The 12,830-nt window shown below is 42.5% G+C and overlaps 1 protein-coding gene across 46 annotated transcripts in view; it reads left to right on the top strand.

Moving 5' to 3' along the window:
- Arpp21 (cAMP regulated phosphoprotein 21) overlaps nt 1-12,830 on the top strand; it is a 176,986-nt gene that overhangs the window by 41,462 nt on the left and 122,694 nt on the right. For 27 of the 46 annotated variants that reach the window (XM_029542940.1, XM_029542933.1, XM_029542922.1 and 24 more), the window contains exons 2-5: nt 8,219-8,395; nt 10,219-10,379; nt 11,413-11,454; nt 12,128-12,217. In XM_029542940.1, the coding sequence (XP_029398800.1) occupies nt 10,254-10,379; nt 11,413-11,454; nt 12,128-12,217 (258 nt within the window). In that variant the 5' untranslated portion in view covers nt 8,219-8,395; nt 10,219-10,253. Of the gene's footprint in view, nt 1-7,021; nt 7,648-8,048; nt 8,134-8,218; nt 8,396-10,218; nt 10,380-11,412; nt 11,455-12,127; nt 12,218-12,830 lie in introns of those variants that run through there. The other 19 variants (XM_029542954.1, XM_029542952.1, XM_029542939.1 and 16 more) reach the window with 3 other exon arrangements.

Here is a 12,830-nt window from a genome sequence, read left to right as displayed (position 1 = left end):
GGGAGGGAGGGAGGGAGGGAGGGAGGGCCCTTTAGAAAGTGGTTCTCAGCTGGTAGACTGCAACCTCTTCGGGATTCACATAGCAGATATCCTGCATATCAGATATCTACATTAATATTCGTAACTAGCAAAACGACTGGTATGAAGTAGCGTTGCAGTAATATTATGGTTAGGAGGTGTTGTCACCACAACATGAAGAACTATGTTAAAGGGTCACAGCATCTAAGAGGTTGACAACCACTGCTTTAGATCCACGTGGCTTCTCTTCACTTCAGGAAGATGCCCTTCCATTTCCAAGCTTCTGGAGAAACTTCATTACCTTGGACTTGGGGCTGGGGACTAGGATATGTAGCAAAGTTGCCTTTGCTGAGATTTATTCTGCAAATGGATATTGAGGCAGGAACTGTTTATCTGTGAGAAAGAATGCTAATAGCAAAAACAAGACTTCATGCTAATGGAGTTGTATGTCTTCTAATCAGGACTGGGGTCATTTCAAAACCCCAGCAAGTAACAGCTGCCTGTGGTTTCCTTGACTTTGCTCGTGTTGTAGAAGACTAGCTTCCTTCTTTTTAATGCTGCAAATGCTAAGCTCCCACTCTGGTACCCAGAACTACATCACATGGACCAGACTTCATTGTTCTGAAGTGACAGGTGCTTTTTGTACTTCTTGTAGGAATGCAGGAGAAAAGGGTTCATGTCAAATATGCTGATGATTGTTAAAATTAATATTCCTTTTAAATGTCTTTCCTCTTTGTGATCATGAATTTCATATTTTGAACCCTTTAAGCCAGGATGAAAGATATAGGTTTATAATAAATCTTCGCTCCAAGACAAAGTATCTCCAATATAAGAAATAGAAAAAAGTTTTTGTCTTAGCCTCTACCTAAAGGGATCTATTTTAGATAATATCTGAATCTGAACTTAAATCTATGAGCTATGCAGGATTGTCATTTCTGGTCACCATCATTCCTTCCCATTCTAAGATGATTGATGCTTCCTATAGTACAGTGGTTCTCAGCCAGAGGGTCACAACCCCTTTTGGCAACCCTCTATCACCAAAAATATTTACATTATGATCCATGACAGGAGCAAAATTACAGTCACGAAGTAGAAACAAAACTAATTTGTGGTTGGAGTCATGACAACATGAGGAACTATAGTAAAGGGTCAAAGTGTTAGGAAGATTGAAACCCATCAGTGTAGATCACTGTACCCTGACACTGAAAAAACACAAGATATATTCAGATATATTCAGATCCAACCTCAAGACATAACTGATATATATATATATATATATATATATATATATATATATATATATATATATATATATATATATATATATATATATATATATTTCAGAATGGTATGTGATAGCATTAGACATATCTTTAGAAATTTGTTTTATGTTTACATAGAAGAATAGGGTATCACAGAAGCCTGAATTCCTAGCATTTTGCTTTAAGATTAGGTTGGTAATCATTTCTAGATGGTGCATGTGGCCTGCCAATATAAATTCTGATTAATGTTTACTTTTAATGTCTTCCTGAAAACCCTGAGCCTATTTTATCTGGATATCAGGTAGACGTATGATTTATCTGGATATCAGGTAGACGTATGATTTATCTGGATATCAGGTAGACGTATGATTTCCTGCATGTTGATGCTCAAGAGATGGCTTATTGAATAAGAGTGTTTGTTATGTAAACATGATGACCTAGTTTAAAGTCCCTGCACCCACTTAAAAAGCTGTATGTGGTCCCGGCTCACCCCTGTAATCCCAGTGGTGTGGGAGGCAGAGCATAGAATATTGCTGGGGATTGTTAGCTGCTAGCCTAGCTCGAAGTGGAGTGGGAGACCCTGTCTCAAAAGAACAAGAATTGAGAAAAAGAGAATGGGATTCCAGGCATTCTATTCTGGCCTCCACACAGACATAGGCATGTCCATTTACTCATTACATGTAGACATACATGGAATACATATACCATATTTATACACCACAGACATCTACAGAGAGAGACAGAGACAGAGACAGAGAGACAGAGAGATGTGAAAGAGAGTGTGAGCTCTGGATGTGGAAGAGGCAAAGTAGGCAGATGGTTTACATACAAACATTAGGGTATTTTGATGCCTAGGATATATGGCTCCCAGGACTGTCAGCGAAAGACAGAAGACAGAATAGAATCTTTGACCCAACCACGCTTGTGAGCTTGGGACCAAAGTAATGGAAGTGATTTTTATTTTCAGGAGTTGAGCTACAAGTGTCCATGTGATATTGAGTAGCTCATTTACGTGGCAGAACATATCATGTCCAGTGAATGAATTGTTTTGAATGGGTAAATATGGCTTACATTGCTATGGCAGCCAGCAGTCTAGGAATGAGAGTGATTGACAAGATCTTTACATCCCAGGCAAAATGATTGACTTTAGCTTTAGCTCTGTTCCAGTGTGGTGGAGGGTCCTGTCTTAGCCTCTGCATTAGCTGTCTGTTAGATGTGCTTTGCAGTGGCTCTGTTGCTCTCTGAATTATGTAATCTTTTAAAGTTGGCACTTGCTTGGAAATCAATGGACCAATGCGTCTATGGTTATACCCTGCTTACTCTCTTCTTTGAACGATGTTAGAAATATGAGGTAATGGAGGTGAGATGGCTCAGCTTGTAAAGCTGCTTGTTGCCACACCTGGTGACCTCATGTTGATTCCCAGACTCTCTATGGCTGTCCTCTGACATCAACACAGATGCCATTGTCTGTTGTCTCTACTTGAACACATACACATAAACAAATGAAGGAATGAATGATCAAATTGGAGTAATCAGTATGAAAGATGAGGCCATTTGAATACATTTTTGGACTAGACAATGGTCTGTCAGTCAAACTGAACTCAGGCCCAATCCTGTCAAATTCCAGCTCTTTTCAATAGATTGGGTCTAATAACCCCCTTTAACTGAAATTAAAACAAACAAATATAAAACACTGGGTCAGAGATATAAGAAAGCAACCAATGAGTTGTTTTGCCCCATCCCACTCTAACTGTTATTCCTGAGAGTCAATGTTTGCCCTGTTTGGGGCAGAATACAATTGCAGAGCTGTCTTTCATCAGAAGTAGTGCCTGTTCCCCATGGCGGGCAAGAGCATGTTCGAACTTGCTCTCTATTTTTGTGATAAAAGACTAGGCAACACAACACCATGATGAAGAAGCAAGCTGGGGAGGAAAGGGTTTAGTCAGCTTACAAAATTCACAGTGCTCTTCAGCACTAAAAGAAGTTAGGACAGGAGCTCAGCAGGGAAGAAATCTGGAGGCAGGAGCTGATTGCAGAGGAGGTCGTGGAGGGACCTGCTTACTAGCTTGCTTTACCATATGACTTGCATCCTTAATAGAGCCCAGGACTGCTAGCCATGGTGTGGTACCACTTACCATGGGCTAGGTCCTCCCCCATTGATCATTCATTGAGAAAATGCCCTATAGCTGGATCTCATGGTGGCATTTCCTCAAATGAGGCTCTTTCCTCTCCGATGACTTCAGCTTGTGTCAAGTTGCCACACAAAACCAGCCAGCACAGAGTCTATCATTATTAAAAGTTAGGCAGATGCTCAAGGCAGGAACCTGGAGGGAAGAGCAGAAGCAGAGACATGGTGGAACTTTGCTTGCTGGCTTCTCTCTGTGTAAAATTGGCTTGTTCCATTTGCTTTCTTATGCAGCTGAGGACCACCTGCCTAGGGTGGCATTGCCTATAGTGGGCTGGATCAACTGTTAATCAAGAAAATGTCCCCACAGACTTGCCTACAGGTCCATCTGATGACAATTTCCCAATTGACATCCCCCATTCCCAGATGACTCTAGCTTGTGTAAAATTGATAACAATAACAACAGCAGCAGCAGCAAAGTGACCAGCATAGTACACACAACCCACCCCCATACACTGATACTGGCAGATTCTGTGACTCTCACATACCCCTAATCAGTCTCTCTCATCAGTATCCACATTGCATTGAGACATCGCAAAGCCTTTCTTACCATGATACTATGGCTAAGGTAATGGGGCTTGTATAATTTACATGTCAAGTCTCAGTCAGAGCAGGTTACATCACGGAACTGTTTGTTTTGTACAGGTTTGTCAAAGATACCTGAGGAAACTTGGAAAGGCAGCATGCCAGCTTTCTCTCCTGTGCTTGCATTTCTGCCTTTGATCTTTGGGGATGTAAAGCAACTTGCTTATTGTTTACCCATATCATATTCAGAAAGGTACAGAATAAAATTTCCAAGGGAAGTCGCATTATTTGACCTGAATGTCATGTCTCATAGATTATCTTTAGACATAGTGGAAGCTTGGGAAAAGCCTGTTTTATGTGAAAGGTAAACTCCCAATACTTGACTTTTCTTCCCTGGATGTTTTCACTGACAAAAGATCTCACCTGCTTTTTAAACATTCGTTTGCCCACGGGGCTACATTTTAGTCCCCAATGCTTTACCATCTACTTCTTTACCTGTTAGGTGCACACAGTCACTCATGGATACAGACCTATTCATATGATGTCATCATATGAAAAAAAAAACTTAATTAAAAACTAGGTTTCAAAAAAAAAAAAAAACCAACTAAGGTTTCTGTAAAAAATAAAGTAAAATAAATTCTTGCAAAAAGGATATTGGTAGAATATTTCAGTTTCCTAGAATTTGTGTACATTTTTTTTCTTAGATGTAGAAGTGCCTCCTAAGATTACTTTCCAAATGTTTTATTGTCAGTTTTTCTCATTTACACGCAAAAAAAAAAAAAAAAGTTTATCTAAAGGGTCAAGTTCCTAGTCTAATGCCTCTTATACATATATTAAAACTTAAATCTTTCTTTGGGAAGCTGAATTTATGAAACAACTTCACACCCTTTTGTTCAACCTTAAAAAGATTCCAGACTTGCTGAAGTCACTTACGTATGCAGAGCTTGTGCCTTGCCGTTGTTACCCCCAGTTTTATCAAGGGCTTTCCTTCCAAAATTTAGCCTTCTTTATACTTGATTTGCGATGCTAAAAATCTTTTAGGAACTTCAGCCAATTGAGTCTTCAGCGACTGAATCATATTTTAGCTTGTCTAAATTTCTGCTTTACACAGGAAACCAACAAATCACTGCTGTCTCTTCAAAATGCAAGTAACCTTCTGCCAAAGGAAGAAGCCACTCAGCTGTCCTGATGAGTGGCATCTCACTGTGTTATCTTACTCGTGGGAGAAACCATTCAGTTGTCCCCGATGACTGTCTTCTGACTGTGTTGTCTTGCCATAAAATATTTGCACAAATTTAGCACCGGTGTGCTAACTTCTCACATATTGTGAAGGAGTGACTAATGAAGTGAGCATCTCGGCTTGCAGACAGAATCCATCTTTAATCTCCCATTTAGACAGAAAAAGGAAGAGCCTACTGGAATCTGAATCAAATGCTACATGACCCACAGTGTTTAGGTTATGTAACTCGTAGATACCTACAATAGGTCACATGCAAGTTCTTGGAGGGAGCCAAAGGCAGATTGCACATAAGCTTTGAGTTACATTACTTTTTTCCCACCTCTTTGTCTCCTCCTTACAATCCTAATTACTATCATTTTATTCTAAAGCAAGGTTAAGACATAGAAAGCCACATGAAGATCAGGTGAAATGGTCACCATTTTATTGATATCTTCTCTATAAAATGGCTAAGAGCACTGTATCAGTTTTCTGTAGATTCATTATCCTGATAGGTTTTCCTAAGGCATCCTTCCAAATTCAAGATTGAAGTAATATTTCTGGGACTCTGAGATGGCTCAGCTGATAAAGATGCCCGTGGCAATCCTGATGAGCAGAGTTCAGTCTCCAGGTCACACGTGGTGGAAGGAAAGAACACCGAGCTGCCCTCTGAGTGCCACTCGGGTGCTGTGGCACATGCATATTCATATGCACACATGCACATAAAAGTTATTGAATGTGAAATAATAATAATGTCCATAAAAGAAGCCCAGCATCTTGTCTTTTGTGTGTTATATAGACTATATTATATAATAAATGTGTGTTATATAGACTAAATATATTATATAATAAATGTGTGTTATATAGACTATATTATATAATAAAAGTCTCTCCATTTCTGTGCTTTTATTACATAAGTTAAGATTGGATGATCAAATTTATTAACAGGATTTTGCCAAGAAAAATATACTCATTAGATATAATTTGTTTCTTAATTTAAAAAAAAAAGAGAGAGAGAGAGCACTTGGACCCGATCTGCATGAAATGGCAGCGCAGGAGCGGGGTTCGCTTGGCGAGCAGAAAGCTGGAGTAGGGCTGGTTCCTGGCATTGCTTCCTCAGCAAAGAGAACAATTTTAATCAGTTACAAAAATATTTGCGATCCATATGCTCCTCTCTGCTCACTCCCATATGCCCACATTCTCTTTTATCCTGGGAAAGATGATGACTTCATGATTCAGCCGAATAAGAATAATACCTCGCTGACTTTAGAGTTCGGTTCTATTTCAAAACATGTCCTGGTAATTACGCACACACACAGACCCAGGCTGTTAGCACTTGGGTAGTTACGTGAATATGAGTTTGTTCTGTCTTCTGGGGATATATATATATATATCCATCCTTACATCCTCCTACTGAAGCCAGCCTATGTATCTGAGGCTTCAATTTGAAACTCCATTGTCACTGGCCTTTTGGATTAAATGCCGCTGTGCAACTGTGAGCATAAGAAAATGTGACAAAAGCCTGTAAAAATTCACAATAAGTTCATTCACCTTGGGAGAAAGAAAACAACACAAAAAGCCACTTGGTAACTTTATCTAACTGGAGAGCTTATTCTAGCCATGCAGGCTACGTTGATCCTTTGTTAATTTCTTTGTTTTATTTAATTAAAATTGGACATCTACCATGGTAGCCATGGTACAAGGAGCCGGAATAGAAAAATAAAAATGGCTGTCAATCCGTGATCTGTTTTGTCTGAGATGTGTGCTTGCCTTTCCCAATAGTTCTGTGGTTTCTAACAAAAGGTGTATGTTTTTAAACCAGGTTGTCTGTCAACATAAAAGATGAATAAATCTGAAATTATTGATGGGATTCATGGTTGTATTTTCAACAGTTGTTTTTCCACTGCACAACAAATGGCTTTGTAACCCAATATGCTGTTAACAGAGCCACTGCCAAAACCGAGAGGATTCAGCCAGGCCCATCGAGGCTGGTAGGGAAGGATGGCAAAGAGAAAGGGTTTCCAGCCTTCGGAGCAGGAGCAGTAGTGACATGCAGCTAGTGTTTTGCGGGCAATAGGACCCAAGAGGTGTGTCTGCCGCTGTCAGTGGCTGTGCCCCCCACCACCTCCGAGAGGCTGAGAGTTTGGGTTTGCTTTTGGCAAAAGCTCCCAGGATCCCGACTCTGTTTGCATCCAAGCTGTCTGTGTGGCTGCTCCTGTAGGAGTTTCAAGAAAAGAAAGTGTACATTAGAGCAGGGATTGTTTGCAAGGGGCTTGGAGTGGGCCAGTCTGTTGCTTGCTGTGACAGTGATTCCTTGCTGTCACATGGAATGCTCAGCTGGCTGAGTTGTCCCTGCGGGGAAGGAAGGAGGATGTGGAGAGATTGTTCACCGGGAAGCGGGCATGTTAGGGATGCTTTGCACTCTGTCTGCGAAGTGAAAGGTGCTCTTTCAGCTGAGCGAGTGTGAAAGTTTTCTGCTGTCTTCTCTCTCTTTCAAACTTTACAGACAAGGCCTCATTAAATCCAAACCTGTTCCTATATCGCATGAAGGTCTCTCACAAAAGACTCATAGACATAGATTTAAAGCATATCAAATCCACCTATAATTTGGACAAAGACTTTGATTTAGAAATAAAAGAGACAAACCTTTGGCATGTAGGTGACTTTGATCCTTATTGAAGCAAACACACAAACTTGTATGTGTGTGTGTGTGTTTAATACAAAGTGCGAGATTTCACTAAAAAAGGTTAAAATTGAAGTGAGTAATCTTCGGTGCATAATTCAGTTGTTAATTTTAGCTCCTTGCGTGGGTGCCGCTCTGACTTGAACAGCCGGCTGTAGCCTTCATTGGAGAAGAAGCCAGCAGCTTGGGACAGGTGGAGCTGGAGCAAGCTGGGAGCGAGATTTGCTGGAAGCTGGTCATTAGTGTTAGAAACCCAGTCTTACTTACTGTGTGCTTCTCCGGATGGCCATGACGATTGCCACAATGATTTACTGTCCTTCTTCTTTCAGGTTGTCGACCATGTGTCAAGCTGTGTAAGGAAACTGCCTTGAGATGGACACTCTGGACTGCTAATGGGGACATGGGACGGCAGTTACCTCTGATCACTTGCGTGGATTCTCCCGGAGCAGAACGACAGAAGCCGCCAGTCATTCATCCAGATCTACAGCTGGAATTCTGTGCTGAAGGTAAAGCATTTGGGGGGGGGGGGGTTTGCAGCTCATCTGTATCTTACTCACATTCTTCTTTCATGACCGTACCTATCTACAGAGACCAACCCTCAGAGTCAGGACCTGTCTGTCTGTCTGGGGTATTCGAGCTCACTCTGTTTGCTCACTCTGTTTAATTATTGTTTGTTTGGTTTTGTTGTTGTTGTTGTTGCTTGCTTGCTTGGTTGGTTGGTTTTGTTTTAAGCACTCTGAAAATTTAGTTAGGGCAACAGAAATTCTTTGTCTCCTCACCCTACTGGCTGCTGAGGCAAAGCAAACTGGGAGAACAAAACTTTTGTTTTGTTAAGGACGCATGCTGGGTAAAGCCCTGCTGGAAGACATTTGCCCAAAGGCAGCAGATCTTAAAACCTCCCCAAACTTAAAAGCAGCAAATTCACCAACTCTAGCCTCTGCCTCCTTCAGGAAAACTTTTCACTTCCACGATCCCACAATCCTCTGCCAAATAAATAGGTCCGTGTACTTGTTAAATTTTGTTACAGGCCATCTGTCCTGTCACGGTGGGTTTTAGCAAATCCGAAATCAAGTTAGCCATGGTGTCAATTTGTTCTGAGATTGCCACTTCCAGAAGAGATTAAAGTTCCCAAAGTTGTGCCTGGTAATGCTGCTGCGCTCACAGGGACCACAGACTACTACTCTGTCAGAGGCCCCTGTAATGACCAGGATGGGACAGGGACTGGGGGCGAAGCTTGTGAAAGAAAGAACCCTTCCAAGCTGCAGCTGCTCCAGTCCCACCCCTCTCTCATCCGACGGCTTCTTTCCCTTCTTCCTTCTCTGCTTCTCAGTTTTTCCTTTTTCCTCCCTCCGTCTTACGTCTTCCCTCCATTTCCTCATACATGAACAGGAAATAAATAAGTGAGCACACCAGAGAGAAAGAAGTGCCAGAGATTTTTAAGGAGGTTAAAGGGGGTGGGGGCGGGGCAGGAACAATAACGGAATTGAAGGCTAAAAAGCCACTTCCTGTCTGTAGAGCAGTGTGCTCTGAGCGTGGAGTGGCAGGGGCAGCAGCATCTATCATTAGTACCGCCTGCCAGGCTGCCTCTCCAGAGCTTACAACACTGGTGCAGCCCAGGTACTGGGCAGGAAGAGGAAGCTATGGGGCGTCTGCTGCTGCTGCTGCTGCCTCCGCTGTCCACTACCGCTGCTGCTTTTGTTAGCTTTTAGTTGGAAGCCTGACTGTGCTGACCCTGGACTACTCATGGCCAGATATAGATCCCGTGTTTATACCAAATCATAACCTTTCCATCTGAGTTTTGTCCCTGAACACAGTGCAGAGTATTCCATGTTGCTGGGTGCTGGGGAGGTGTTTCCATGGTTGCAACTTAAAAATCATTTTCTGAATTATATCTAAAGTGCTGCCTCCCTATCGGTAGGACCTTTCGACTCGGATGTTGTGGGATGGGGGGGGGGGTCACCTGTTGAAACACTGGGGAACTGTCACCATTTTCTTCTCTCACTCTGTAACGGGGATTTGGGTCCTAACATGAGTGGGAGCTCTGTGTCTCGGCTAAGAGGAGTTGACTCATTTTGACAGAAGGTGTACGCACATGTGCTGATGTGTGCGTGGATGGGCTAAGGCTGAGGTGACGCACCTGCCTCCTGTGTGTGCATTTGCTGCTCAGTATTGTCTTGCTCTGTCCTCTGGAGTGTGTCAAGTAGTCGGTAGGGATGCTGGGCTGTGCCTCTGGGTGTGAATTCCCAGGGGGGAGGGCATGAGAGAGCTCAAGAATAATTGGAGACCTTTCCCTGCACTGATATTGTTTTCTGATACTGTCACCTTTTAGGGTCTAAAAACTCGTTTTAATTTGGATCTGGGAGAATGTCTGAGCAAGGAGAACTGACCCCAACCATACTGGAAGAAGGGCAGACTGAACCAGAGTCTGCCCCAGAAAATGGCATCCTCAAGTCAGAAAGCCTGGATGAGGAGGAGAAGCTGGAGCTGCAGGTGAGCTACAAGGATCTGTCCTTAGACTTCCACCTCTAGGATGTATCTGAGGTTGCGTTAGGAATTTGGTCATTAAGGGATTAGGAGATCAAGTTTAGGAATCGACCCCAATTGTTCAGGTTTTTCTTTTTTAGTTGTTGTTTTTATTTTTTGATTTTTTTGGTTTTTTTGATCATTTTTTAAAGGATGCCATAAAAATGCCTTTAGAAATGAATGATAAAATCACCCAAGGGGCATATTTATTCACTGCATTTGTATACAGGAACCCAGTCAGTGCTTCTTGCTAGACTACCTCAAGCTGTGTGTGTACGGACTTTTACAGATGTGGCTTTAGGCTCTTGAAGTCTTGACACAGATTCCTTATTACATGGAAAGATGGAGAGACAGCCCATACATGTCAAAGCCTTGTATCCCAGTCACCTTAGATGTGTTAAGATTCAAATCTTATTTTCAGGCAAATTGAAGCTCAAGAGTCCCTACCTGAAGAGTCGGAAAACCCAAATGGATTGTGGGAGAGTGGGACCTGGGATCAGCTGGCTGGGGAAGCAGGGGAGAGGAATCAGGGGAGAGGCAGGATTAACTACATGGGACTTTACAAGGAAGAAAAAGATGCAGGTCCAGGGATGGCATACTGAACTTGTAAATGCTATCGATTTTCATCGAACCGATTTACAGATGTGTTAGCCTTTTCCATGAGCCTACCTTATCAAAAGCCAGTGACCATAGAGTGATCAGAAACTTTCCAGGTTGGTTCTTCTCTCCTGGAGTTGCTAGGAGGACAAAGGACTAAAAGTGACAGTGTCCAATGATTGGGACTTAGGCCAGGAGGGCGTCCTTCCTAGTGGCCACAATATCTTTGCTTCCACTGAGGATATTCCAGTATCAATGATAATAACATCTTCCCCTTTGGTTTTCTCTCCCCACCCCTCTTCTGTCTTTCTCTCCATCTCTTTCTGGTTTTCTGTTTTTGTTTTGTTTTGTTTTGTTTTGTTTTGTTTCTGTTTCTGTTTCTGTTTCTGCTTCTACCATGCAGCGGCGACTGGCGGCTCAGAACCAAGAGAGGAGAAAATCCAAGGTAAGGATCTTCAGAGTCCCAGGGGGAGTCAGCACCACAGTTAGAATAAATGGTACATTTCTCATCAGAGCTGAAGATGTGCCTATATCTCAGAGGCTGGGATGGGTCCTGCCTGTGCCATTGCAAGTTAGCTCTCGTGCTCGCCTTCTGTCTCATGCGGATGTTTCTTGCTCAGAATCCTAATTACAGTAGGAGTTTCTGTGGTGCTTTATGCAACCCACTTCCACTGGAGATTTTCTCTTGTTGTTGTTGGCTAAAATTTAGAGCAGACATTTCAATCTTTCAAGTGATCTCTACCTGGAAACAAAGGGACAGTGTTGCTCAGTGCTTGGAACGCCTCCTTTGTCGAATCTTCTCCCAATTTAGTTTTAAAGGAAATGTGTCCTGTCAGGGTTTTCTTGTGATGTTTTCAAGAAATGACATTCATGCACTTCACCCTTTATGCTTGAGTCAAGACCGTTAAGAACTGTTGCAGGAGTTTTTATGCTCGGCACTGGCTCTCTGCTACTTCTCTTTACCCTTTGCACCAAGAACCATGTAGCACATTAGATGCTGGACTGAGAAGTCTGATTTGGGAACATTTGTGCAAATAATGTGATCGACCGCCAGGCTTTGACAGTCTGAGAATGTTTTCTGCTTTTTTTTCCTCCCCCTCCTTCATCTCAATCCCCAGTCAGGAGCAGGCAAAGGGAAGCTGACCAGAAGCCTTGCTGTCTGTGAAGAGTCTACAGCTAGATCTGGAGGGGAAAGTCACCAGGATCAGGTATAAAAGCTGGTGCTAGAAGGGATTGCATGGCGACATCTCTGTGTGCATGCTCAGGTATAAACCTGGTATCAGACGGGATTGCATGACTACATATCTGTGTGCATGGCCACTACTAATTTGACATTAAAACGATGTTTTGCGGGAGAATACAGGAATTGAAGAACGAGCATTTTCTTGCTTCCTCCTGTTTATGAGACATTCTGCATAGTTTAGAAGTTCGGGGCTGGGGACATATCTTAGCAAGTTAACTGCTTGCCACACAAGCAGTTGGGTCTATGTTTAAGCCCTAGAACCCACTCAAAACCTGAACATGGTGCATATACTTGTAATTTCAGCACCGGGGAAATAAAGACAGACAGATAGATTCCTGGGATCCAAGGGCCAGTTGGCTCGAGGCCTAACCTGTGGCCCCAGGTCCCCGTGAGAGACTGTCTCAAAAATAGATAAATAAATAAATAAATAAATAAATAAAGGCAGATAGCAACCGAGGAGAAACACCTGAGACTGACGTCTGACTCCACATGCACAGGAACTTGTACTCCCAGATGTACCTCCCACAAATATGCAAATAACGCCCCCCACACATACACCCCCATAGTCCCCATATCTT

The sequence above is a fragment of the Mus pahari genome, chromosome 10, assembly GCF_900095145.1.
Source record: "Mus pahari chromosome 10, PAHARI_EIJ_v1.1, whole genome shotgun sequence".
Taxonomy (NCBI): Eukaryota; Metazoa; Chordata; class Mammalia; order Rodentia; family Muridae; genus Mus; species Mus pahari.
Note: the sequence above shows the minus strand (reverse complement) of the source record. Positions and strands in the feature narration are given on the sequence as shown.